This window comes from Leopardus geoffroyi, chromosome A1, assembly GCF_018350155.1.
Source record: "Leopardus geoffroyi isolate Oge1 chromosome A1, O.geoffroyi_Oge1_pat1.0, whole genome shotgun sequence".
Taxonomy (NCBI): domain Eukaryota; kingdom Metazoa; phylum Chordata; class Mammalia; order Carnivora; family Felidae; genus Leopardus; species Leopardus geoffroyi.
In genome coordinates, this window is record NC_059326.1 from 82,075,026 (window position 1) to 82,100,812 (window position 25,787).

At 48.1% G+C, this 25,787-nt stretch overlaps 1 protein-coding gene across 5 annotated transcripts; it reads right to left on the reverse strand.

Annotated features, from left to right (window-relative positions):
• On the reverse strand, window positions 1–25,782 carry PCID2 (PCI domain containing 2). 5 transcript variants are annotated; one of them, XM_045482460.1, is made up of 14 exons: window positions 25,635–25,782; window positions 19,034–19,123; window positions 15,384–15,457; window positions 13,886–13,951; window positions 12,974–13,015; window positions 11,967–12,021; window positions 7,984–8,087; window positions 4,999–5,074; window positions 4,216–4,333; window positions 3,052–3,152; window positions 1,844–1,917; window positions 1,566–1,691; window positions 921–1,044; window positions 1–602 (listed from the first exon to the last, which is right to left on the reverse strand). In XM_045482460.1, the coding sequence occupies exons 1-14, from the start codon at window positions 25,668–25,670 to the stop codon at window positions 513–515; spliced, it is 1,176 nt and encodes a 391-aa protein (XP_045338416.1). In that variant the 5' UTR covers window positions 25,671–25,782; the 3' UTR covers window positions 1–512. The 5 variants fall into 5 exon arrangements, with proteins under 5 accessions (XP_045338416.1, XP_045338411.1, XP_045338420.1 ...); XM_045482455.1 differs by having other exon boundaries at window positions 4,216–4,357; XM_045482464.1 differs by lacking the exons at window positions 12,974–13,015; window positions 13,886–13,951 and having other exon boundaries at window positions 4,216–4,357.
• Window positions 25,783–25,787: the final 5 nt, after the last annotated feature.

The window sequence follows — 25,787 nt, forward strand, 5'->3', positions numbered from 1 at the left end:
ACCACTTAGGACATTTTCTTTAGTAAATTTTGCACGAACAGAGGAAACGTGCACACTCTGAAAACATGGCAGGCTGTAAAATGTGGAACGTTATCAAAGTAAATTCATTTTGTATAAAGAAGCCTTAAATTAACCAAACACTTTGATCAGATACAAAGTTCAAATTTAACATATAAAAATAGATGTGCCCCCAGAAGACAGAATAAAGGACACGCCTTTCATATAAACTCAGGATGCTGTTTCAAAGGAAGGGTTACGTAAAAATTTACCAAGGTGCCTTTAGGAACAGCACCTCTGAGGTAACAGAGCTGTGCGGGGCACAGAGCCCCTTCGCCCGTCCACATTTTCTGAAGGAGCTCCCGCTCTCCGCATGGTGGACCTCAGTTGTGAGCCCAGAGAAACGAGCCCAGAGATCCCGGCGGCGGAGGGTCCTGGCACAGGATGGATTTCATCTGCGCAAACGGTGACTGAAGGAACATGCCGCCCTCCCGTCCTCGGGACCGTGCACGCACTCAACACACTGTCGACAGCGGGGGGAACGGGTTCTGCTTGCTAACAACCAGCTTCTGATGCTGATGTGATATGTAGCCTTTAATGTGGCCCTGCAGGGAAGAGAGGGCTGGCTCGTGGTTCTGGGCCAAGGAGTGGGTGCATTCACCACTCAGCCCTGCGCGTAAGCGGCCGACTCCAATCGTAGCCGCTGGATCCCCCGGGGCACACAACAAATAAACACACATGGTATGGACAACAGAGAAATCCAGACCGTGTCCACCCACCCGCGTCCCCTCTGAATACCACAGTTATTCCCTAGGATGGAATCAGTTCTGTCAGAAAATGCCATCACAAACTAAGTGGCTTTCCTGCAGCTCCACCCGAACACCAAGTTCGAGGCCCAGCCCGCTGGGACGCGGCTTGCTCACCATGTAGATCAGGTTGGCCAGGATGCACTGGACCTCATCGATGTCCACGTCCTCCACTCGCATGAACTTCAAGGCAACCAGGAAAGCATCCAGAGACAACTGGTGTGTTCTGAGCAGCAAGTACCTGGGGGAGGGAGGTGGGGGTCCATGCGGGTTACCAATGGCTGGGGCACTGGTGGCAGCTGACGCTCCGAGTCGGAAGGGCAAATGTCTCCTGACAAACCACCTAGGAGACACACGAGAATCACTTCTCACATGTATGGAACATCTCACTGAATGGAGGTGGTCTCTGAAACCAGGGCACCCCTGACAGTGAACAGTGTCCTCCGCAGTCGAGGACAGGTGGTCCCCACAGCTGTGAGCAGAAACAAATACAGAATTCAACTTCCTGACAAATGGGAGCGGGGCGGGGTTTGGGTCAGCTGGTCATGTGACAAAATGTGGGGCCCTCGACCCTGAGCACTGGTACACGTGCCCGCAGGTGGCCGTGCTCTCTGAGTGGCCGCAGAAGTCTGCTGTCATTCCACAAGAGCACAGGGTAGGGCTGGGGCCTCGTCCACACAGGCGGTCAGAAACCTCCACAGCCCGGCCAGGCGGGAGTCACACTAAAACCTAAACTTGTTAAAAAGAAAACACTTAGCTTACACTTTCTTGAAGAGATTCCTGTAGGTGATGATCTTCAGCTTCTCAAGGATAAGGAAAATGCCACAGCGGATAAAGAAGGTCTCGTGCTTCGTCAGAGCCTCGTTCAACAGCAGAAGATTGCCTTCACTGTGTGTGAGGGACAAACGCGCAAACGTGGTCACAAAAACTGGAGCCAAGGACAAGAGCACGTCAAGGAGCAACGAGCTCTCACAGGCCACGCGACAGATTTTTAGCTGATGTCATATTTTAAAAGGGCCCAAGTGGAAAAGGTTAGATACCTGACAGCTTTGGTCACTTCGGCAAACTGCATGAGGTGATACTTTCTCAACAGCTCAATGGTCGGCATATGACCCTAAGACAAAGCACCAGTTGTCCAGAATAAGACCATTTCGTTCTCAACAGAGTTGATCTTTGACAAAATTCATATGAAGGAATCACCACCTTTTGAAAACTTGCAACCTGTGTTTCTTTCTTTTTATTATGATGTTTATTTATCTTGAGAGAGAGACAGAGCACGAGCGGGGGAGGGGCAGAGAGAGAGGCAGACACAGAACTGGAGGCAGGCTCCAGGCTCCAGGCTGTCAGCAGAGCCCAACACAGGGCTTGAACCCACAAGCTGCGAGATCATGACCTGAGCCAGTCGGACCTTTAACCAACTGAGCCATCCAGGCGCCCCTCTTACAGTTTCTTCTGAAGTACTGGAACAAGGCCTATAAACACGATGGCAGATGAGCTAACAAGGGTCTGGCCATCAGAGCACCTGGGAGCAGTAGTGCAGGCTTGCCTCTCAGTTGGCACCTGACCTTGACCTTCTCATGCCCTCACTGGTTATAACTTAGAGGGGAAGCAGCGGCTGAAGAAAACACTAAGAGCCGGGAACTCAGAAACGTCTTCCAGGAGAGGCAGCTGAACCGTCTACGACTGCAGGCTTCTGGGAAGCAGGGTCGGAAGTAGACACGGCACTTTTCGGCCATCAGCTACCCTGCTCTATTTACATTTTAACCACGTGGGTACTGCTTTGATCACTTTTTAAAATTTTTAAACGGGAGGAAAGGAAGCTCTATCACTTTGAGGACTTTTTTAGTCAATTAAACTTGCCGGTTACTTGCTGTTTCTTTTCAAGTCTAAAATTAACTTTGGGTGACCAAATGAGATACCTACAGACAGGCTGGAATGTCGTTTTTCTTTCTTAATCCGCTTCTATTAATTTAGATTTTTAGGGGAAACAGATAAACATGCATTTATTGCTGTGTCTTACAGATGTTCAACTTTTAAGTTAGATACTTTTAAGAGGAAGGAAGCACGAAACCTTTTTAGAAGGATCTACAGTGTCAGCTGTGAGGATAAATGGTTCAGGCCACACACAAAGCTTATTGTCCCCTATTCTGGGGTGCGCTCACATGGGGCTCAGACGGTAGTACCTACGTACCACCTGCAGGCAAGTTCTGAGAAACAGGGTCTATAAGAGCTGAGTGGCATCACTTACCAGCAGCATTTTCACTGGGAGCAAATAGATGAGAATCATCCGTTTGTTCTTCTGACTCGAGCGGTGGCAGTGCTCGAAGGCAAAGGACAGGTACTCCTCAGCTGCAGAGACACCGACAACACGGGAGAGGTCGGAACCCCACCCCACCCCCAGCCCCGATAGAACCACAGTCGCAGAAACTGGAAGCACCTACGGCTGACAGTGAAGGCTGTTTGCTGTGCTTGGTACTCAAATTCGGGGGAAAACCAGAGTGGTACCTTAAGAACCCTCAAAAGAATACGACATAAAAGCTTCTATTCTTATGCTCCGCATTTTAAGGGACTAACACGAGGTAGGGGAACAACCCAGGAGGGCCACGTTCCAAAGCCCTGGACAGCTGGTCTGCATGAGCCTACGGAACAAAACCAGAGCAGTCGCCAGGACAGCACAGCTGCTTTCGTTATCAGACTGCACAGCTCTAACGCACGGAGAGAAAGCACTTTTAGTCACGTCGCTCCATGTGCACACAGCCGCTGAAGACGTGGGTTTAAAAGGTCTAGTCTGGGTACAACACAGGAGACCACGGGGAGCCGCCACACACCAGCTAATCACAAAGTTTAAGAGAAAAACCTGGCTTCATGTTGTCGAGAAAACTCACGAGAAACGAACAGTGACATGGTTTTGAGAAAGCTCGGCTCTGACAAGCACTGAAGTGGCGACAGTACACAGGGTGGGGGGGGAGGGGGGTGGACACGTCCCCTGGGGTTTCCACAGCTGACTCCCGGCCTCCGCGGCAACCACAAGGGCACAACAAAGGTTGGGGGGGGGGGGGCAATCCCTCACGTCCAACAGGAAGGACTGTGGTGTTTCAATGACATCACATAAGAAAGACGCCCACATCAACTGAGACTCTGGCAGGGGCTCCACAGACCAGGACAGGCTTTCCTTTCAGTAACAACTTTGGTGGCCACAGCTGCGCGCGCGCGCGCACACACACACACACACACACACACACACACACAAGCACACGTGCACACGTGCACATGCATGCACGCGCGCACACACACACACAGCCTGGATGAGGTTAACAGCAGATTCCACCTTACATGCTAATAAGGTGCCACAACTGTTGCCGCCGCCCAGAGCCCCGCATCTTTAGAACCCTGGAAATGAAGACGAACAAACCTTGCTTGAAGTCACTGTCGAACATGGCCTTGCGCCCGACATAGTACCTGAACGTCACCCTCTGGGCGGTGCTGTAGTCGTCCTTCAGGTTGGAGCTGTCGATGGCTCTGATGAGGGGCTTGCACAAGTGCAGCTTGTTTATCTGCGACAGCCCCACCCCTGGAGTTACAGCCCCTCCCCCGAGGTTACGGCCCTGCCCCCGAGGTTAGTCTTGCCCTAAGGGTTACAGCCAGCCCCAGGGTTACTGAGGACGTGGCAGGACCAACACCAGCTTCCCCCCACCACATACACACCTCCTCGGAGCAGGAACTACATGGTTAAAACTGCCTATTTAGTAATAAGAACTGAAATGCCAGCTGCGTGGCAGATTACCCCAGGCTGGAGGGCCTGCCACGGAAGGGCCGCAGAGGGGCCACTGGCCAAGCCCACGCGGCAGGAAGGGCCTCTTTACCCATCCAGGCACCCCTGCTCCGCAGCTAATTACTGAAGCAGAGGAGAGAAGGCTGGGGTGAACCCCTCCCATGCAAGCCCAGTCTCCCCACGCCAGGCACGCCGCTTGGGGCATTGGCACCCTGCTTTCCCTGGAGGTGCAGCCCTCGCCTCATGAGGCAGAGGCCGAAACAGTACGACACACACAAAACACTTGCTGCAGTCCCCGCCCCCAGCAGGTGTGCCACAGACTCGACTGTGAGTCTGGTTAGGTGAGGGTCATCCCCCAGCGACACCAGGGACGCCGGTGCCCAGGGAGACGGGCAGAAAGCAAGCGCCCCCAGGGAAGCACACCTTAAAGTAGATCTTGAATAGCTGGTTCACCAAGAACAGCATCCCCCACTTCTTAGAGTCCTCGATGCCAGCCCGACTGTGGGAAGACAACTGTTGTTTAGTTGCATGGAAAACAAGGGTTTTATTTATTAGTCACAAAGACAATCTGCCTAAACAAAATTAGTACTTTGAGATAAAACACCGCTCCAGCCTCACCCATGAAATAAAACAACATAAAGCAGAGGTCTGACCTAACAGGCTACGGAGTACACATCATGTGTGTTGGGTAACGCACTGTGGACAAGGGGATGTGTTCTTGCTTATCCTGACAACACAGTGAACTACAGAAATCCACAACGATGTGGACAAACCACAAACAGAGCAAGACGCAGCACACGCTGTGTAGGCACCGTGGGGAGGGTCTGCCTGGGAAGGGGACGGGCGACGACAGTGTCCTGGACCTCCAGGGGGTTTGGGTCACACATGGGTGATGACTTATCCAAATACAGTCAAGATCCGTGGGAGTCACTGTGGGTAAATTTTACCTCAAAGCACAAGAGAAACCGCAGTATTTAAACAAGTCACTGAGGGACAGGCCACCTTTGGAATGCACCAGAAACAAAAAACAAAGGCAAAGTGCTAGATGCACAGAAGGGTAGATACCCATCTGCAGAGCAAGTGGCGGGTGTACAGGTATTTTCACTGTAAAGTTCCGTCAACGCGGCCAAACGCCTCACGATTTCACGATACGGGGTTGGAACACAATCCAGAGTCGCGTCTCCCACGAGTCCGCAGGCCGCAATGGTTCTTCCAGGCGCAGCTGTGCACTCGCTCCATGGTGCCAGTGGCCAGCTGCCTGCAAACTCAGATGGAGACTGGCAGGCTGTTCACAAGCCAGAGAAATAGAAATCACTCCCTAAGACTGGGGCATGCCCATATCAGAATGCTCAACGTAAAAATACGGTCGGTGTTTAAGTATCAAAGTCCTGTTTTGTGACAACAGCCAGCTCCTTCATGACTGTCACCAGCCAGGTGCAGGGTCTCCCCCGTGACTCCCGTCACCAGCCAGGGACAGGACCTGAACAAAGAACCCTCTCTCCGTGGGTTTCACGTCCTCGTCTGTGAAGTGGGGACAATGCAGCCCCGGCCACCTTGGAGTGCAAGGTGAACACCGCTCCGGAAGGAGCAGGAGGAGCAGGTGCTGGGCATCATGGCTGAGCACTCTTCTCAGCACCCCACCTGGGCCCATCTGGACTAAAGGCGAGGACCTCTTCCAGAGACACGCGGGAAGCAGCCCGGGGGGAAGGGGGGTCACGGGGTTTCTCTCAAGCAGCGGTGCCCACACCTTGCCCGCAGTGGTTTTCATTCACGTCTCCTTGGTGACAGAAGATGTTGAGCATCTTTGCGAGGGTTTTCTGGCCATTTGGCTCCCTCCTTTGCAGAGTACCTATTCAGACCTTCGCCCAAGTAAGGCAGGTTTTTACCTTTTTCCTGTCGACCTGTGCAGTTTTCACACATCCTGGACACACGCTGTCAGTCACATCATTTGCAAATATGTTTTTTGTGTTCTACGGTTGTTGTGCACTTTTTTGATGGCGTCCTTTGAAGCGTAGAAGTTTCTAACTCTGATGAAGTCCAGTTTCTCTGTTTTTCCTCAGGTTACTGTGTTTCGGGTGACACACCAGGAAAGCCACTTATCCCACAACAAACCCAGACTGAACACTCCCTGGGCGCGGGGGCCACGGCATGACAGCAGTGCAGTGGACTCCCTCAGCCTTGGCCACAAGCGTCCCCGTCCATGTAAGGACCACTGGGGAGTGCAAGGACAAGAGTGCGGCCTGTCGCGAAAGCCACAGAAGCAGAGCCTCCTATCTGAGGCCATGTCGGAGGCCACCACTGACAGAAAAGCAGAGCGGGAGGACAGGCGGGCACCCGCGACCCCTTGGGGAGGACCCCGGCTCACGGAGTGGCCACTGACATCCAGCTCTGGCTGGAACATTGTCAGGTGGGACTGGTGGGGACAGAGGTAAGAGAAGAGAAGCTGGGACACTTTCCGTGAACAATAGTTTTGTATGTTTATGTATGGAAAACTTCTTCCTTTCCATTATAACTTCCAATCTTCCTTTCCATTACAACTTCCAGTCAAGTTTTTTTTTTACAGAATCAAGTGATTTTATAATGGGGGAAGAGATGGGGTTTCAGGAGGAAAATGTAAACTCTAAAGCAGAATCGGATAGAAAGCCTAGGATTAAAAAATAAATAATGGCAGACGAGATCATTCAACTCGAAAGAGGTCAATACAAATCACCTGCACCGAAGGCCAGAGAGGGAGGACAAGATGGAAAACCAGCAGCACCAGTGCCCATGTCAGAACACGCCTCCCACAGGCATCCCAGAGGAGACACACAAGGAGGAAAAATCCCAGCTCTAAGAATCTAATAAAACACATTCGTTTCCAGACCCGAGAAGCTCAACGAACCCCAAATAAGAGAAATACGGCGACATGCAGGGCAGCAGAGTCGAGTGGCGAGAGACATGGTGGAGAGACGATGCTGCCAGAGGCCGGAGGTGTGTGCTGCGAACCAGGAACAGAGGAAAACAGGAGGACGGACGTGCTAACGCGCCAACAGAAAACACGGTCCATCCGGAATTCTCCACCCAGCAGAAAGGAAGATGAAGACAGTGCAGAAAAACGAGAGTTTAGAGAATTCAGTGCCAGCAGACCAGCACTCGGAGCAACGTGCTGGTGAGGGACCTCGTGTAGGAAATGGGCCGGGTGCAGTCAGACCCCGGGACAGAGGAAAGGGTTCTGGCAACACGGCACATGGCAGAGGTCAAAGGCTGTTTTCTTCTCCTCCCTCATTTCCTTTACACGACAGTGACCATCTAAAGCAAGAGACGGTAATGCTGCGGGGTGACCACAGACACACAGAAGACAAGTGTCGACGGCTGACCAAGGACAGGAAGGGGCGTCATGTGCTGCCGGGAGAGGGTGCGTGTACTCACGTGTCACTGGCGCAGACGCGGAAACAGCTCATCAACAACTCGGCTGCCTTTTCCAGCATGTCCCCGACCTTGCTCCTCCCTTTCTTCACCAGCTGCTGGTCCGCCTGGCAGACGGCAAACAGTCATCAGTCATGCTCTCATTTCCTCTAGCACTTCTGGCATGGCTAGGAGCAAAGATGGCTGCAACTCAGGGTCAAAGTCCCAGAAGGTTCTGGGCAAATCTTTTAGTTAATGTTATTTTTAAAAACTGAGAAAGTTCCACAGCGTCTTCCAACTCTTCCACAAATCAAATTTCTTTTTTTTTTTTTTTAAATTTTTTTTTTTTTTTTCAACGTTTATTTATTTTTGGGACAGAGAGAGACAGAGCATGAACGGGGGAGGGGCAGAGAGAGAGGGAGACACAGAATCGGAAACAGGCTCCAGGCTCTGAGCCATCAGCCCAGAGCCCGACGCGGGGCTCGAACTCACGGACCGCGAGATCGTGACCTGGCTGAAGTCGGACGCTTAACCGACTGCGCCACCCAGGCGCCCCCACAAATCAAATTTCTATTCAACCAACTGAAATGACTGAGGCCGTCATCTGTTTTTTAACCCTTTGTCACATATGTCCCTGTGCTGCTAACGGAGCCTTTCCTTGAGTGCTCACAGACTGCTCCACCCCCCACATACAGCCGGTCAAAACCCTTGAAGTGTACCCTCTGACAGACACCAAAGTCATTCCCAGGTTTGACTCTCTCCTGGTTTTCCAGCCAGTCTTAGTTAGAGAAGAACCTGTTTCCTCCCACTCACGCCCCTATCACAGGTTCTCCACGTAAGGTCTACGGACCCCTGGGGGCCTTTGGAAGACTTGCAGGTGATCCCTGTGGTCAAAACTATTTTCAGAACAACACCAACAGCCACCACTTGTCTTTCCGCTATACTGATGTTCACACCAATGGTGCAAAAGCTATGGCAGGACAAACTGCTGGGGCCTTTCCAGCAACACCAAACTAAAGCAGCAGTCAGCAATCCTTCAACCAACCAGGAACACTGATGTCACTTCAAAATGTCCTTGATGAGGTGCCTAGTGGCTCAGTCAGTTAAGCGTCCAACTCTTGGTTTCAGGTCAGGTCATGATCTGTTTTGTGAGTTCCAGCCCTGCATTGGACTCTGTGCTGACAGCTCAGAGCCTGCTGGGACTCTCTCTCTCCCTCTCTCCCTCTGCCCCCTCCCCCTCTTGCTCTCTCTCAAATACATAAACTTAAAAAGAGTTCTAAAATGTCCTTGATGACACAGTAAATGTTAATTTTAAAATCTTGGTCCTTGAATACATTTATTTTCAATATTCTTTGTGATGAAATGGAAAATATGCCTAAAGCATTGATCTGTTGTACACCGAGGTATGACAGTTTTTTTTTTTTTTTTTTTTTTTTAAGGAAAAGCACTTGGGCAGCAATTGGGAGTGGCCAGCTATCACGTGGAACCAACAACTGACCAAAGGGCATAGTGGTCCAGGCAGCAGGGTCTGAAGGACCAATGTGCTCCAAGGTGAATGAAACATGGCCATCAATTCCAGGCAAAACACTGACAGTATTTGTTGCCAAAGACATCTGTACTTTCAAATAAAAAAAAAAAAAATCAGAATTTTGAAAAAGTTGTATCAACCATGATGAACTTGGCAACATTCCATTACCGCAAAGCTCTTCTGATAAGGTCACTGGAGACATTAACAAATGCAGTTTTTCTGGTTTGGGGTTTTTTTTTTAATTTTTTTTTTTTCAACGTTTATTTATTTTTGGGACAGAGAGAGACAGAGCATGAACGGGGGAGGGGCAGAGAGAGAGGGAGACACAGAATCGGAAACAGGCTCCAGGCTCCGAGCCATCAGCCCAGAGCCCGACGCGGGGCTCGAACTCACGGACCGCAACATCGTGACCTGGCTGAAGTCGGACGCTCAACCGACTGCGCCACCCAGGCGCCCCTGGTTTGGGGTTTTTTACATAATGAAATACGTCAACATCTGGAACATCTCCTTAACTCAGTGAACCAAAATTTTCCAAATGACTGTTTGATCCTACAAAATCACATGGGAATGAACGATCCATTCAGAGTTCAGGACACCCCAGCAGATTCCGATGTACCAGCAGAAAAGCTCGCTGCCAAGCTTCAGAAGCCACGCTGTAACTAACCTCTACAAATTACCTCCTGGAGCTCTGGTGTGGCCCAAAAGAGCATCTACAATCATCTGAAAGACTATTAAAATATTCCTCTCCTGTCCGTCTACATCTGTGTGAGTCCAGACTGCCTTCCTACATTCCACCAAAGCAACATAGTGTGGCACCGTGCACACAGAAGAGCATGGTCCAGTCGCTTCTGTCAACACTAAGAGGTCAAAGAACGTGACTCTTCTAGGTACATTTTGTTCATTTGGAAGATATAGTCATTTTTTATTTAAAACATCAATTATGAGGCGCCTGGGTGGCTCAGTCAGTTAAGCCTCCGACTTCAGCTCAGGTTATGATCTCATGGTTCGTGAGTTCGAGCCCCACCTTGGGCTCTGTGCTGACAACTAAGAGCCTAGAGCCTGCTTCGGATTCTGGGTCTCCCTCTCTCTGTCCCTTCCCTGCTCACATTCTGTCTCTCTCTCTCTCTCTCTCTCAAAAAAAAAAAAAAAAATTTTTTTTTAATTTAAAAATTAAAAATAAAACACCAGTTACATTACCACATAAAAGACTTATTTAGATAAATATGTGTTTAAATCCCAGTTAAAAAAATTTTATACAATAAATACAAATAGGTAGAACACATATAACCAAAAGCTCTCCAGAGCCTCAGATAACTCGCATTTAAGTTCTATTTTTCGGTTCTAGAAGTTTCCACGTAGCTCTTCATTACATCTTCTAGTTCTTTGCTGAGATACCCTTATGCTTGCATCTGCTCAAGCGCATTCATGACCACGCCCCAGGGCTTCTTTATGACAGCCGGGCTGCCATCTGGTCAGGGACTCCAACATCTGGCGTCTGTGGACGGTCTCCTCACAAAGCTCCTCCTGAGACTCTCCGAGAAGTGATAATCGGGGCACGAGGTTAAGAGACTGTGGACCCTGTGTGCCTCGTTCCAGCAGGGGATGCCCTGCCGGCGGGGAACTGTCCCGGGCTAGGTGGGTCCGGCTCTCCGCAGGCCCCTGCAGGGCTGGGGACCCGCAGGGTGCAGCAGGGACTGCTGAGGAGGTCCGTGCTTCTGGGCTGCCCTCCCCCTCCTGCTCTCCTCAGGGCCTCTTCGTCGCAGCCCATGGGCATTTCTGGGTTTTAGGATCCTCTGGGTCCCCGGCCAATTCGGGGAACCCACCGCTCACTGCTCTGCAAGTCCCTGGCGTTTCCTGTCTGCCTGTGGGGCCGTGCTGGCCTCGGCATTCCCGGCAGGACAGAGAGGAATGCTGCAGCTACCCCACCTTGTTCGGAGTCGGAAGGTATCAGTAATTTTTATCAATAATTTTTAAACCCGGAAAGGCGTGTTGGGACCAAGTTCACAACTGCTGCTCCCATCCCAAACTGCCGCATGTGGACCCTCAAGGGCAAACCAGTCCCATCACACTCGCAGCCTTTGCCTCCTGGCACCACAGAGACCCCCAGCTGCCTCCTGGATCCGCATCAAGGAGGAATTCTTCAAGACAGCACAGCCACATCTTAACAGAAGACAGTGCAGAACCGTTCCCTGGGCCCACTCTGCCCCTCTGAACACCTGCCGCACGCCACACCCGACGAACCACACTCAGGAACAAGCCTCTCCACATCCACAGTGTGAAAACTCAACGCAAAATGTTTAAATCTTCACATCAACCCAGCGACGAGAGTGAGGTCCAGCCACCCGTCCTGTTGCTCTCTACACCAGACACCTCCTGCCTAACCCACTCCTTCCCCAAAACTTTGGGAAGAATGACGTGAAATTAACAGGTATAAATGGAGTTTGAGTTTTAAAACGATAGAGATAGAAACTGAACTTACATTATTGGCAAATATTCGAAGGTCAAGCGCTACAGCATACATGACAGGCAGAGCCCTACGGGGCAAAAAAGCAAGAACGTCTGAGGAGGCCACGAGGTCAGATTCCATTACCATAGCTGGGAATGACACAGACACCCAGGTCCACCATTCACATGCGGCCACCTCCCTCCAGGGATCTGACGGTTACCGCTGCCTCCCTCACCTCCCTTTGGGGCAGGCTCAGCCCCGGGCTCCCTGATCGACACGGATGCTGGGCACTGAAGCGTCACCCGCCCACCGCCTGGACCCTGAGGCGTGGACCCCAGTGCATCTAGGTCCTCAGCCCAAGACAGCACCTCCTCACACCGTTCTAGGACCTGCGCCTTCCCCTCAACCATTATCCAAACAGCTCCACTAAAAAAAGATGTGGTTTAGTGAGACCTAACACGACCCAGGAGACGTAACAGACAAAATGTCATAAAAGTTTTTGTTTTTGTCTTTTAATTTAACTGGCGGCATTGGTTTTGTGTGTAAGACAAGTCTTCAGTTAAAAAAGGTTTTTTGTTTTTTCAGTAAGATACCTGTAAGCCTTCAGTTAGCGCAGTATAAACACTTCAGTATTTACCTACAGTTAATAAATCAAAAATCATAAAATTAAGAATCAGTCTGTCAAGGAACTTGACCTGATATAACTGTACTTGACCTGCCTTTTTATCCAAGTTAAAGCCCAAAGTTCAAAGCTGACAACTGAAGGGAAAGACAGTATTTGATATATATTTTGGGTCTGGTAGGGCTGAAGTAGAAACAAGGCTTCATATTTATGTGAACACAGCAAACTCTCTACTCTGCCACATGATGTTTACGCTATGAGAACTCCGTTATCTGCGCTGGTATCATCCGGTGTGAACACAGGATATTAAATATCCACAGATAAAACACATTTATTTGGAATAAAGTTTTAAAAAGCTTCTGCTAAGAAAAAAAAAATTGCCATTTGCTAATTTCTGGCTGCTTCTGCCCATACTCACCAGTTGTCCTCTTTGTGGGCCTGAAATGCCCGCAGAAAAGATGTATTATGTTAAGGAAGGAATAACGTGCAAAATCCAAGTAATGCCACAAACGGTAAGAAATATGAAGGACTCTAAATTTTAAGTTTAGAAAATCATATATCAGAGAGAGAGCTTCTTAAAGGAAAAATATACAGATTACAAATATCTGAAAGTCATTAGGTATGAGTATAGTAATTATATTTCTCCAAAGTAAGAGACTGAGATTTTTTTAATTGGCAACTTCAAACATTTGGTTTCTCTGAAGCCAGATGATGAGTTATATATAATATGCTTTAGAATCTGTAAAGTATATTTCCCTGATTACAGAATTCTTAAATTCAAAGGAGACTTCCCTAGTTAGTAACTGACTCTCCTTTGTATATTTAAACAAGGTTAAAAAAGAAGCAAACTAAAAATCTAGAGATACATATAAAAACCAGAACATTCATTGACTGAGGCCTTAGCTAGGAGATATCACTTAAATGACTTAAATCAGAAACTAGCTTGATAAAGGTCTTTAGTGACCACAGTCAAATGATGATGTTTATTGAGTTCACTCCTGTCCACCTACGCCTGGATTTCAGAACTCTTGTACTTCACCAAAAGGACTAAGTAGTTGCTGTAACTAGACTTAATGTTTTAAAGGAGATATTCTTCCAACAGAATTAAGGAACCTTAATCACAACCTGTGTTCTTCCTCGCTACCTAGGTAACATGACAGTCTCAAGGTCCATGCTAAATTTAAGCACCTGAGTGAAAAGGCGAAACCAGTTTCTCTTCTGAAAGGTTTTTTCATTCCTTTCTAATTAAAGGTATGAATAAAACTGGCCCGATGTTTCAACATCTTAAACCCCAAATATAACTGAACAGTAACACCAAAGACAAAGATATTGGACGATGACAGTCTGGCATTTGTACGCCTCTATGAAGTCGTGGTTCCCCACTGCGTAAGTGCACCTGCAAAGGAAACATCGCGGACTGAGGATAGAGGAGCAGAACCTGGAAGGGAGCTCCACAGACCCCACCCCTCACTTCGGTCACAAATGCCCGGTCCTCTGCTGATCCTGAAGTTGGAGCTACAGGAACCAGGGGGAGAAGAGACACACAGGTGGCTTCTGAACTAAAACAGGCTGATGTGAGATGAAACCCACACAAAGTCCTAAGACTACTCTCTCGGGTCCCGGGAGGAGACCGAGCTGCAGCAAGTGAGAGTGACAGATGCTGGTAAAACCAGAGCACGACACCTGCACTGCACCTGAGGGGGAGGGAGTACAGGGGCAGGGGGGTGTTCTCACTGGGTGTTCACTGGGCAGTCGGTGTCAGTGAGTTCACCCCCAAATCCGGAACTGTACAGAGCCAGGAAATAGCAGGGTGCCTCACACAGTCAGGAACCCAGTGGCACCCCAACCTTTCCAGAAGGCCCCTCCCAGGGCTCACACAGGCTCTTCCTCCACCTTGCCTCCTGCACCCCAGCCTGCTTGGAAACACCGGAGGCATGCAGGCAGGAGGGCGACCAAACACCAGTGCTTTAGGACGTCAAGCTCTGCCCGCTCAACGCAAAAATGATGAAAACAGCAGATATGAGACGTAACTAAAAAGCAGTCTTTGGGGTGCCGGGGGGGCTTAGTTGGTTAAGTGTGCAACTCTTGCTTTCAGCTCGGGTCACGATCTCACAGTTGGTGAGTTCAAGCCCCATGTCAGGCTCTGTGCTGACAGTGTGGAGCCTGATTGGGATTCTCGGGCGCACACGCGCTCTCTCTGTCCCTCCCCCGCTCGCAGTCTTTCATTTGCTTTGCTCAGCATTAGCTCTGTTCTTGGCAGTACAAGTTAACGGCGAGCTGAATGCCCTCCTGAACAACGGAGCACCCTGCAGCCGATACAATAGTCAATGCTCCCAGCACCACACTCTAAACACGTGAATGTGCGGGGCGCCCAGGTGGACTCAGTCAGTAAAGCATCTGACTTCGGCTCAGGTCATGATCTCACGGTTCGTGAGTTTGAGCCCCACACTGGGTGAGCCCCCTTCTCTCTCTCTGCCCCTCACTCACTTGTGCCCTCTCTCTCTCTCAATAAATGAATGAATGAATGTGCAGGACCACAATATAGCTTCAACTTTTAAAAGCATCCATGATCTTTCAAATGAAAAAAAGTTCACTAAGATTTTAAAGTGGTATAAATTTCAGAAAGTTCTCATAGGCTTTACCAAAGTAAAATTTTTACTTTACCAAAGTAAATTTTTTTTTTTTTTTTTTACCAAAGTAAAATTAAAGATGAACTATTCTTTTCAAATTACTCTTTGTTTCAAATTTCGGATGATGTTAAATAAAATCCCTAGTTGATTCAGCAATTCCCAGATTTGCTTTATTTTTCCTCCTCACCAACAGAATACCTTAAATGAGCAGCAAACATTTCGTCATAAGGAGGTTCCAAAACCTGTTGACATTTCTCTTCCGGGGAGGCCAACTGAATGATAAAAAAACAAATGACAAAAATAAAATTTAAATTGAAAGGCATTAAAAGAATGCAACGTGTAGAAAGAGATTTAGACAAACCTGTTTCAAAGGAATTTACACTTTAGAGTTCACAGTAACACCTGACACTCTAGCCCTTCTGAATTAAAGAGGCATTACTTCCACACACATTTATCACTCAGGGTCTGTGACAGGGACTACACAAACACACGTTTCATCTACCACAGTCCAAGAAAAACCCTGGATGCTTCTGTGCGTATCTTAATACAACAGCCAGTCAGTCAAGAAACATTTATTGAGCAGCTACTATGTGCTTAATAAAGAATGCAAAATAAATAAGGCCACATGACTCAGAGACGATGCCCTATTAAGAATCACTTCTCGGGGCGCCTGGGTGGCGCAGTCGGTTGGGCGTCCGACTTCAGCCAGGTCACGATCTCGCGGTCCGTGAGTTCGAGCCCCGCGTCGGGCTCTGGGCTGATGGCTCGGAGCCTGGAGCCTGTTTCCGATTCTGTGTCTCCCTCTCTCTCTGCACCTCCCCCATTCATGCTCTGTCTCTCTCTGTCCCAAAAATGAATAAACGTTGAAAAAAAAAATTTAAAAAAAAAAAAAAAAAAAAGAATCACTTCTCCTGGGGCACCTGGGTGGCGCAGTCGGTTAAGCGTCCGACTTCAGCCAGGTCACGATCTCGCGGTCCGTGAGTTCAAGCCCCGCGTCAGGCTCTGTGATGATGGCTCAGAGCCTGGAGCCTGTTTCAGATTCTGTGTCTCCCTCTCTCTCTGACCCTCCCCCGTTCATGCTCTGTCTCTCTCTGTCTCAAAAATAAATAAACGTTAAAAAAAAAAAAATTAAAAAAAAAAAAAAAGAATCACTTCTCCTTGGGGCGCCTGGGTGGCTTAGTCAGTTGGGCGTCTGACTTTGGCCCACATCATCCCACGGTTCATGGGTTCAAGTCCTGCGTCAGGCTCTGTGCTGATAGCTCAGAGCCTGGAGCCTGCTTTGAATTCTGTGTCTCCCTCTCTCTCTGCCCCTTCCGTACTCACACTCTATCTCTCAAAAATAAATAAACATTGAAAAAAAATTTTTTTTAAAAAATCATTTCTTCTCACCTCCTGGTGACAGAGCCACCCTCTCTGTGTCCTGGCTAGGCCAGCTGACATTTATTTCTAACATTTTCTTCCCTCTCCCTCTTGGCCAGATTTCAGATGACGTGAGGGCCACAACGGGTCATCTGGCACACAGAATTAAAGGAGCCCGTGGGTGTGGACTGGCATAGTGAGTAGGGCAGGGAGGAAGGGCAGGTGTGTGGCACCCACGGAGGCGCATCCGGCCGGCAAGCCTCCGGCACTAACTTCATTTAGAGCGACGTTTTCAACTCCGTCGCTCAGGAGAACCATCCAGGGAACTTACAAAGAGCCTCCTCTACTCCACAAACTGGTTCACTTGGTCTGAGGTACAGCCTGTACGCTACCAAATATAATCTCCAATACTCAGGGCTCCTTTTTCTTACAAAACAAAACCTGTGCTTCCAACAGGAACACATTAGAATATCATAATGGGAATCATGAGGAAACAAGACTTTATAAAACGACAAGAATATTCCCCACAGAAGGTAATGCTTGGGCATCACTTATCTGTTAAGCCAAGGATACTTTTTTTTTTTTAATTTATTTTTTAATTTACATCCAAGTCAGTTAGCATGTAGTACAACAATGATTTCAGGAGTAGATTCCCTAATGCCCCTTACCCATTTAGCCCATCCCCCCTCCTACAACCCGTCCAGCAACTCTGTTTGTTCTCGATATTTAAGAGTCTCTTATGTTTTATCTCCCTCCCTGTTATATTATTTTTGCTTCCCTTCCCTTATGTTCATCTGTTTTGTATCTTATAGTCCTCATATGAGTGAAGTCCTATGATATCTCTTTCTCTAATTTCACTTAGCATAATATCCTCCAGTTCTATCCACATAGTTGCAAATGGCAAGATTTCATTCTTTTTGATTGCTGAGTAATACTCTATTGTATACATATACCACATCTCCTATATCCATTCATCCATCGATGGACATTTGGGCTCTTTCCATACTCTCTTGTTAATAGCACTGCTATAGACATTGGGGTGCATGTGCCCCTTCGAAACAGCACTCCTGTATCCCTTGGGTAAATTCCTAGTAGTGCAATTGCTGGGTCGTAGGGTAGTTCTATTTTTAGTTTTTTGAGGAACCTCCATCCTGTTTTCCAGAGTGGCTGCAGCAGCTTGCATTCCCACCAACAATGCAAAAGAGATCTTCTTTCTCTGCATCCTCACCAACATCTGTTGTTGCCTGAGTTGTTAGCCACTCTGACAGGTGTGAGGTGGTATCTCATGGTGGTTTTGATTTGTATTTCCCCGACGATGAATGATGTTGAGCATTTTTTCATTGTCGGTTGGCCACCTGGATGTCTTCCTTGGAAAAGTGTCTATTCATGTCTTTTGCCCATTTCTTCACTGGATTATTTGTTTTTTGGGTGTTGAGTTTGATAAGTTCTTTATAGATTTTGGATATTAAGCCTTTATCCGATATGTCGTTTGCAAATATCTTCTCCCATTCCATCAGTTGCCTTTTAGTTTTGCTGATTGTTTCCTTCGTTGTGCAGAAGCTTTTTATTTTGATAAGGTCCCAGTAGTTCATTTTTGCTTTTGTTTCCCTTGCCTCCAGAGACGTGTTGAGTAAGAAGTTGCTGCGGGCAAGATCAGAGAGGTTTTGCCTGCTTTCTCCTCAAGGATTTTGATGGCTTCCTGTCTTACATTTAGGCCTTTCATCCATTTTGAGTTTATTTTTGTGTCTAGTGTAAGAAAGTGGTCCAGGTTCATTCTTCTGCATGTCGCTGTCCAGTTTTCCCAGCACCACTTGCTGAAGAGACAGTCTTTATTCCATTGGATATTCTTTCCTGCTTTGTCAAAGATTAGTTGGTCATACGTTTGTGGGTCCATTTCTGGGTTCTCTATTCTGTTCCATTGACCTGAGTGTCTGTTTTTGTGCCATAAATCAAAGATACTTCTATTTCAGTGTAGGATTTAGCAAATGCTATCCATAAAATGCCAGATGGTAAATATTGCTAGCTCTGCAGGCTGTAGGTCTCTGTTGGCCTGCTGAGCTACACCGCTATGGCGGGAAAGCAGCCACAGACAGGACATGAACAAGCAGACAGGGGTATGCTCCATGAAGCTTTACTCATAGCAAGACACATCTGTGAGCTCTGGGGACAGACAGGCCAGGGCACAGCCTAAGCCCCACCGCCTGCCTGCTGGATGACCTTGGATGACCTTACTATACACTCTATTTCTCTGAACCTCAGAGGGTCACGTGGGAATTAACTACAGGAACCTGAGACGCATACCTCAGGACGGTATCTAACACAAAGTGTACAATAAATAACTGGAATTATATACATCATAGACAAGCTTTAAGTTTTTCAAAAGAATGGCAGTATTAGTCTCCTTCTGACTCAAACTCTACACTTTCCTTAGGAAGCCGGACGCCCTAGAGCCTTCTCAGACACCTGCATACGTGGAACCTTGCACCCACCTGGAGCCGTGGGTTGGCAACATGAGGGTGCTTGAAAGACACGAGCTCTGCACAGGACGCCCCATCTCTGGTGTCGATTGCTTCATAGACCTGAAACATTTGAACAGAGAAAAGCTAAATGGAAAATAAAATACTCGTAGAACCTAAATAACAGGTTGTATGCCACTAAAATCCATTTTCCCTACTCTGAATCAGGGAGTCACAGTAATAGAAATGCAACAAGTCAGTACTCTCTTTAGCCAGCAAACAATAACTACATTTCAAAATGAGATCTTTTAGAGGCAAATAAACAGGTGACTTACTGTTAAAAACAATGAGAAAGCAGCATAAGCCAGTGGTTATTAATGAAGGTGAATTATTTTACTTTTACTCAGTCATACTGACACTTGAAAACTTACAAAGCTTATAGGGAGAAAAAAAAAAAGCTTAAGAATCACATACACCCAAAAAAAGGCTTTTACTCAACCTAGATATAAAAGCAAAAAGGGAATGGCAACACCTAAAAGAAATGATGTCATAGCCATACCACGGGAGACCTGGGCGCTGTGAGCAAGAACTAAATAGATCCATCAGTGATGACACTGGAAAGCATCCATAGTATGTTTACCGTTAAGCAAGAAAAAAAAAAAAGTCACAGGAAAAATGCCTACCTTAATCTGGGAGGAAAAAACAAAAACAAAAAAAACCCTACATATGTAAGCACAGGAAGAAACACGGAGCCCACACCATACAGCTGACCCCCTGGCCAGCAGGACCCAGGAGACTTTTCTGTCTGTCCACACTGGAGGCCTGGGTTGCAGCAGACACTTGTAATTAGAAAAGCAAACGAGGTCTTAAAATTATGTTTACCAAAAGATAACATAAAAATCCCAACCGTATGGGTAGAGAAAGCTGCATATACGCTACGATTTATCTACAGTGGGATCAGTTACGTAAACCTCATGTCCATGTAAGACTGCGATCAGGCGTGACATAAAGCAGACTTCAATGGTACACCCACAAGAATGCGCTCCCATTGCTGCCCAGCAGTGACAGGCAGCAAGACACCTCCGTGCACCTACCAGGAGAGGTGAGCGTGAGAAGGGCGGCCAAACTAGCCGCTCCCAACAACAGACAGTGAAGGGTGCTGTCCCACACCCCTGGCGGGAAGCTGCTGGGAACGCCTGCTGCAGGGCACACACCTGCTCTCCCGCCCCACCCAGTAACCCCCACCTGGCATCTCAGCTAGAAGAAACGGACCCAACTCCCGGTCTGTTACACCACTTAGGGCATCACCTAAGACAATAGATGGACTAAAGAATCTGCCATCGACTCTCCAATGAAACCATGCAAGCACTTAGGTTTGGAGCCAGTAATTCCACTTCTAGGGATTTGCAAGAAACAAGAGATTTGTGCAGGGTTACATCAAATATTATTACAAGGAATCACAAAATACTGGTCCTCAAGGAGGCTGATAAAGGCTGCCAAAGTCCCTGTCACCGGAGGGGTGAAGGTGCAAAGGGACAGCAACAGACCACGGACAAATCCTAAAAGAACCAACACACTATTCAGGGAACACGAGGACCACAGCCAGCCAGTCACCTGTGTCAGCCACCATGACGTGTCATGTCTCAGAACTGTTGGTGTCTTGATTTAGTCAGCCCCCATTAGACCCCGAGGCTGGACTCCAGGACAGCCCGCTCAGCAACTTGCCCTGCAGTTGTCCCTGGTGGCCCGTCTGGGCACTCCCCAGAGAAAGTTCTCTTTTCCTGGCTACTGCTGGTCACCTGGTGACCTCCAGGCTCCAAGCTGGTCCATGGAGGCTGGAGGGGGACAGGGGAAGAGTCATCTACTCTCGGAACTCGTAATTTAAGTAATCTCTATACCCAATATGGGGCTTGAACTCATGACCCCAAGATCAAGGGCTAGCCAGGTGCCCCTGGAACTCATAATTTCTTAAAAATACATTCACTAACTCCATCTGCTAACAAGGAAGGCCTAGAGGTAATGATATGCCCCCACCCCCAGTGGCAATGAGCACAGCCAGCACCCAGATTTTCTAAACTCCAGTACCTACTGAAAGGAACCAGAGCCGCTGGAAAAGGACTGGTCCAGTGCTGGGACAGGGACAGAACTACATGAGCTTGGAGTGGATGTTATTGTATCAGAAAGCAAAGCAGAGCTCAAGGAAGGATGAACACAGGCCAGAAAGCCCCCAGAAACCAGTCTGAAGGAGTTCTTAGTGGCCAAATCTGGGACAAGCAGAGCTTCAAAAGAATTAAGAATATTCTTTATAACTTTTCAGTGTTTATTTTTTGAGAGAGAGTGTGCACATGAGCAGGGGTGGGGGGCAGAGAGAATCCCAAGAAGGCTCTGTGCTATCAGCATAGAGCCTGACGCGGGCTCAATGTCACAACCATGAGATTGTGACCTGAGTTAAAATCAAGAGTTAGATGCTTAACTGAGCCACTCAGGCAAATAAGGATATTCATGCTATTGGTTCTGCATTATTACTCGGCATTAAAAATGATCTATAATAATACATCTTTAAAAAGGAGCATGGGGAGGGGCGCCTGGGTGGCGCAGTCGGTTAAGCGTCCGACTTCAGCCAGGTCACGATCTCGCGGTCCGTGAGTTCGAGCCCCGCGTCAGGCTCTGGGCTGATGGCTCAGAGCCTGGAGCCTGTTTCCGATTCTGTGTCTCCCTCTCTTTCTGCCCCTCCCCCGTTCATGCTCTGTCTCTCTCTGTCCTAAAAAATAAATAAACGTTGAAAAAAAAAAATTAAAAAAAAAAAAAAAAGGAGCATGGGGAAAAGCATTTTTAACAGATGAAAGAGTAGCTAATAAATGTAGAAAGAGTGAATCACCCCTTGGTAAATATTAACGTAATAGCTCACTTGGGAAAAGACCACAAATGAAAGTGGAGACCATTCTGTGAAAGGGCATAGGGCGGGTGCTCCCAGGCCCCCACAGGACCCCCCCCCAACACACACAGATTATGACTCGATTACAATGGGAAAAGTACCTTGACCCTGGAGCAACCTGATGGGCATCTCCTTCAGCAGGTGATCAGCAAGGACCCCTGAGGCAGCCTCCTGAGGTGAGGCCACAGGAAACCCACGCCAGCCACATTAACCCAAACCTTAATCATTAAAAGTCAAATAAAGGCCGATGGTGAGAAATCTAGGATCCCACTGCCCTGCACATGTTTTAAAAAGTTAATCGTCGTAAAATAAATCCCTTCCCAGAAAAAGGCAAGAGTTCTCTTCTAGATTAAAGACCAAAGAGCTGGGTGCCTGGGTGGCTCAGTTGGTTGAGCATCTGACTTTGGCTCAGGTCATGATCTAGCTGTCCGTGAGTTCAAGCCCCGCATCCGGCTCTGTGCTGACAGCTCAGAGCCTGGAGCCTGTTTCAGATTCTGTGTCTCCCTCTCTCTCTGCTCCTCCCCCACTCGTGCTCTGTCTCTCTGTCAAAAATAAATAAACATTAAAGACCAAAGAGCAAAACAACCAAATGCAGAGTGTGATCTGACTGGATCCTGGAGTTAAAGAAGAGGTTCCAAAGAACACTCTGGGTAAATCATGAATTCTGCTTTAGAAAACACTGATGTAAAATGTCTTGGGTGCTCTATAGGCTGTGCATCGGGACAGCAGAATGGTCCTCAGTGAAGGGCCACAGTCAGTGACTTCCTTCAAGTAGTTCAGGAGAGAGAAGTGCAGGGCCCAGAGGGAAGGAGGAGGCCGACAGGGTGGCCAGGTGAGGAGTGGACATGTCTTCATTGTACTTCTTTCAACTTTTCTGTAGCTTTGAAAATTTGCAGAATAAAAAGCTAGGGAAAATAAAAACTGTAAACGTAGACAGTTTTTAAAAAGTAACCTGCTGGGGCGTCTGGGGGGCTCAGTCAGTGAAGCACCTGACTCTTGATTTTGGCTCCGGCCATGATCTCACGGTTCGTGAGTTCAAGCCCCGCTTTGGGCTCTGTGCGGACTGCACTGAGCCTGCTTGGGATTCTCTCTCTCTGTCCCTCTCCCCAAATAAATAAATAAACATTAAAAAAAAAAAAAAAGTAACTTGCAGTTTGAAATAAGAGTTTGTAGGACAGACAAAAGAATGACGTAAAGGACACCGAAAAAATAACACCAGCCCTCAAAGAGATGCTAGAGATAACGATGAGATCCGCCTTTGGGAGGAAGTACAGCTATCTGTGGATTTTCAACTGTGCGGGGTCAGCACCCCTAACTCCCACATTGCTCGAGAATCAACTGTATGTGCAAACTGATCTTTTTCTAAGTACGACAACAATTCTTAGAAGTAGCATATATGGGGAAATGTAAAGTAAATTAATTCAACCTGTCCTCTCGGAACAGAAATGAAACCATATGCCTGTCGAAACAAAGAGCACTAAATAAAAAGGGCCTCAACAGACAAGAGGACATCTTAGCTATGACTGACTGCTGGCAAAGACAGCCCTTTGCGGGCTCTCGAGCTGGGTGTGCTGGCCCCATGAGGCCCTGACCTCTAGCTCTTTCACTTGGGCCACTGCTCAGGGCTGTTTATGTGGCTGTCACCTTGAGAAATGAAGCAATGTCTCCCCTCATCCCTAACCCTAAACAAAACGCAGGCTTAAATCACTGCTTTCTACAAAATGGGTGGATTCCCAACATTCAGCGTTTCTCTCTTGGATGCAGGTGCAGGCACCCTTCCAAGCCCACTGAGTCTTCAATGGGAACTGAATCCAAGGGAACCAACAGGCTGACCCCACACTGCCCACCGCACTGAGTTACAGGCCCTTGGTCTCTGACCCAGGAACGCATGTGTTCTGTGAGCATCCAAGAAACTAACAAGAAAACTCATAAACTTACGAGGAGTAAAACCAAACCCCAGACCCAAGTGTTATTATCAAGTTATCACAGAGAACACAGGAAATGACAGACACATGACTTGTCCACGGGTAGTTGCTGGCTGAAGTTACTGTGAAGTACGAAACAAGGAATGGAGTTGTACCCAAATGACAGTCACTGAGATTCAAAAAACAGCATACTTTGGAGCCTGAGAAATAGGTAGGTTGACTAAAACAGGAAACATTGGCTGAAACTCAGGCTAACAGAGGCAGTGAGCTTTGTGTTAAGGGTATGGACTCTAAGGCCAGAACTCCCAGTCTGAATGGGCCACACAGCAGCCCCGTGACCCTGGAAAACCATTTAACTTCCTCTGTAAAATGAGGCTTCAATGGACCCACCTCCTAGAAAAAGCAGTAATGAGTTACTACAAACAACAGTGGTAGGTTCTTAGTAAGAGTTCAACAAGCACTAGTGGTTATTCTTCCCATCACCCAACTACTTCATCAAGTAAGATTCCCCTGGGAATACAGGAACAGGATCCAGGAAGACTTCGGTGAAACAGAGGACTATGAAACTTGGGCCAGCACCAACTCTAACTTCAGTACTCACTAGAATGAGGAGGTCTGAGCATTGGCAAATCACTGCACTTCACTCCCTTCTATCTACCCCCATTTATCCTGTCAACAAATTGTATTGAGCCTCCACGTGGGTCAGACTATGTTCAAGGCATGCAAAATGCCAAAAAGGATTTAGCTGTGAGCAAGAGAATTGTAAAATATTCAGAAAAACATGAAATTCTAGAGAGTCTCTACTCAAGTTGGTTCTCAAATGTCTTTCCTTCCAGCTTTAAATAAGCTGGTACTAGAAAACCTTAACTCTGCAAAGATACAGCCACAGTAGACTTCTTAAAAGAAAGGTCTTAGATCTCAATCAAAAGATTGGCAAATGAATGCATACTTGCATGTTTTAAATTTTTTAAAAAGCATGTATCTGTTTTTTCAGGATTCCTGTTTTAACTAAATTACCAAATATCTATGCAATGAACGGTCCCAATCATGTCAGACTGTATTCAATTGTCATCTAGATATCTTTATCTGGTTGTCAACAGACACCCCCAACTCAACATGTCCAACACCGAGTTTAGTTTTCCCTCCAAATCTGTTCTGCTCATGTGTTGCCCACGCTGGAAATTTGGCACTTATTCTCCCAGTCCCTCAGCCATAGAATGTTAACGGAACGTTTCCTAAAGACATGTTTAAAATCCACTCCCTCTTTTCCTTACCACCACGGTTCCAGTTCTAGGAATGAGCACAGTTTAGTGAACACAATGCAAGTTTTGAATCCATAAACACTTATGCTTTCAGTGGGCTCTGCCGTTAATAGGCTGTGAGGACGAAACTCCAGTGAGATGCATTTCCATACAGTCCGCCGGTGCTAACCGTGTCCTCGATGGTTGCTCCACTAGCGCTCGTGGCCGGACCACCTGCCTACCCCATCCCACCAGTATCTGTCCGGGGTCTTGTCGTTGGGCCAGGCCTTCCACGGCTGAGGCCCCACTGCTCAGCGTGGCTAACAGGCCCTCCGGGTCGGCTAGGACCACGCCGCACGTCCCTAAATTGAGGTCAACGCTCACCGGTCCGCCCCTGGGCTCCCGGGAAACACCGTCAGTGTGCCCGTAAGCGCTCAGGCAGAGAGAGCGGGAGAGACAACTGGCCCCGGCCCACGCGTTCTCGCCAGCGCCGCGGGGCTCCCGCTGCAGACCCCTAGGACGGAGCGCGTTACCTGCTGCAGGTACTGGTTGATGGTGATGTGCGCCATGGCGGCTCCCCTCCACCGGATGTGGGCGCGGCCTGCGCGTCCGGCCACGGCCACTTCACTTCCGGCCCGCGGTCCGTCCGGGCCAGCGTCCCTCCGCCCCCGCCTTCCCCGCGCTCT

Excerpts from the sequence above, each read along its gene's own strand:
- PCID2 (XM_045482455.1), bottom strand. The coding sequence starts at position 25,670 with ATGGCGCACATCACCATCAACCAGTACCTGCAGCAG. Across the intron at positions 13,952-15,383 it reads ATGTTTGCTGCTCATTTAAG|GTGCACTTACGCAGTGGGGA; the intron begins GTATTCTGTTGG and ends TTTCCTTTGCAG. Across the intron at positions 13,016-13,885 it reads TGCCAGACTGTCATCGTCCA|ATCTTTTCTGCGGGCATTTC; the intron begins ATATCTTTGTCT and ends TTAACATAATAC.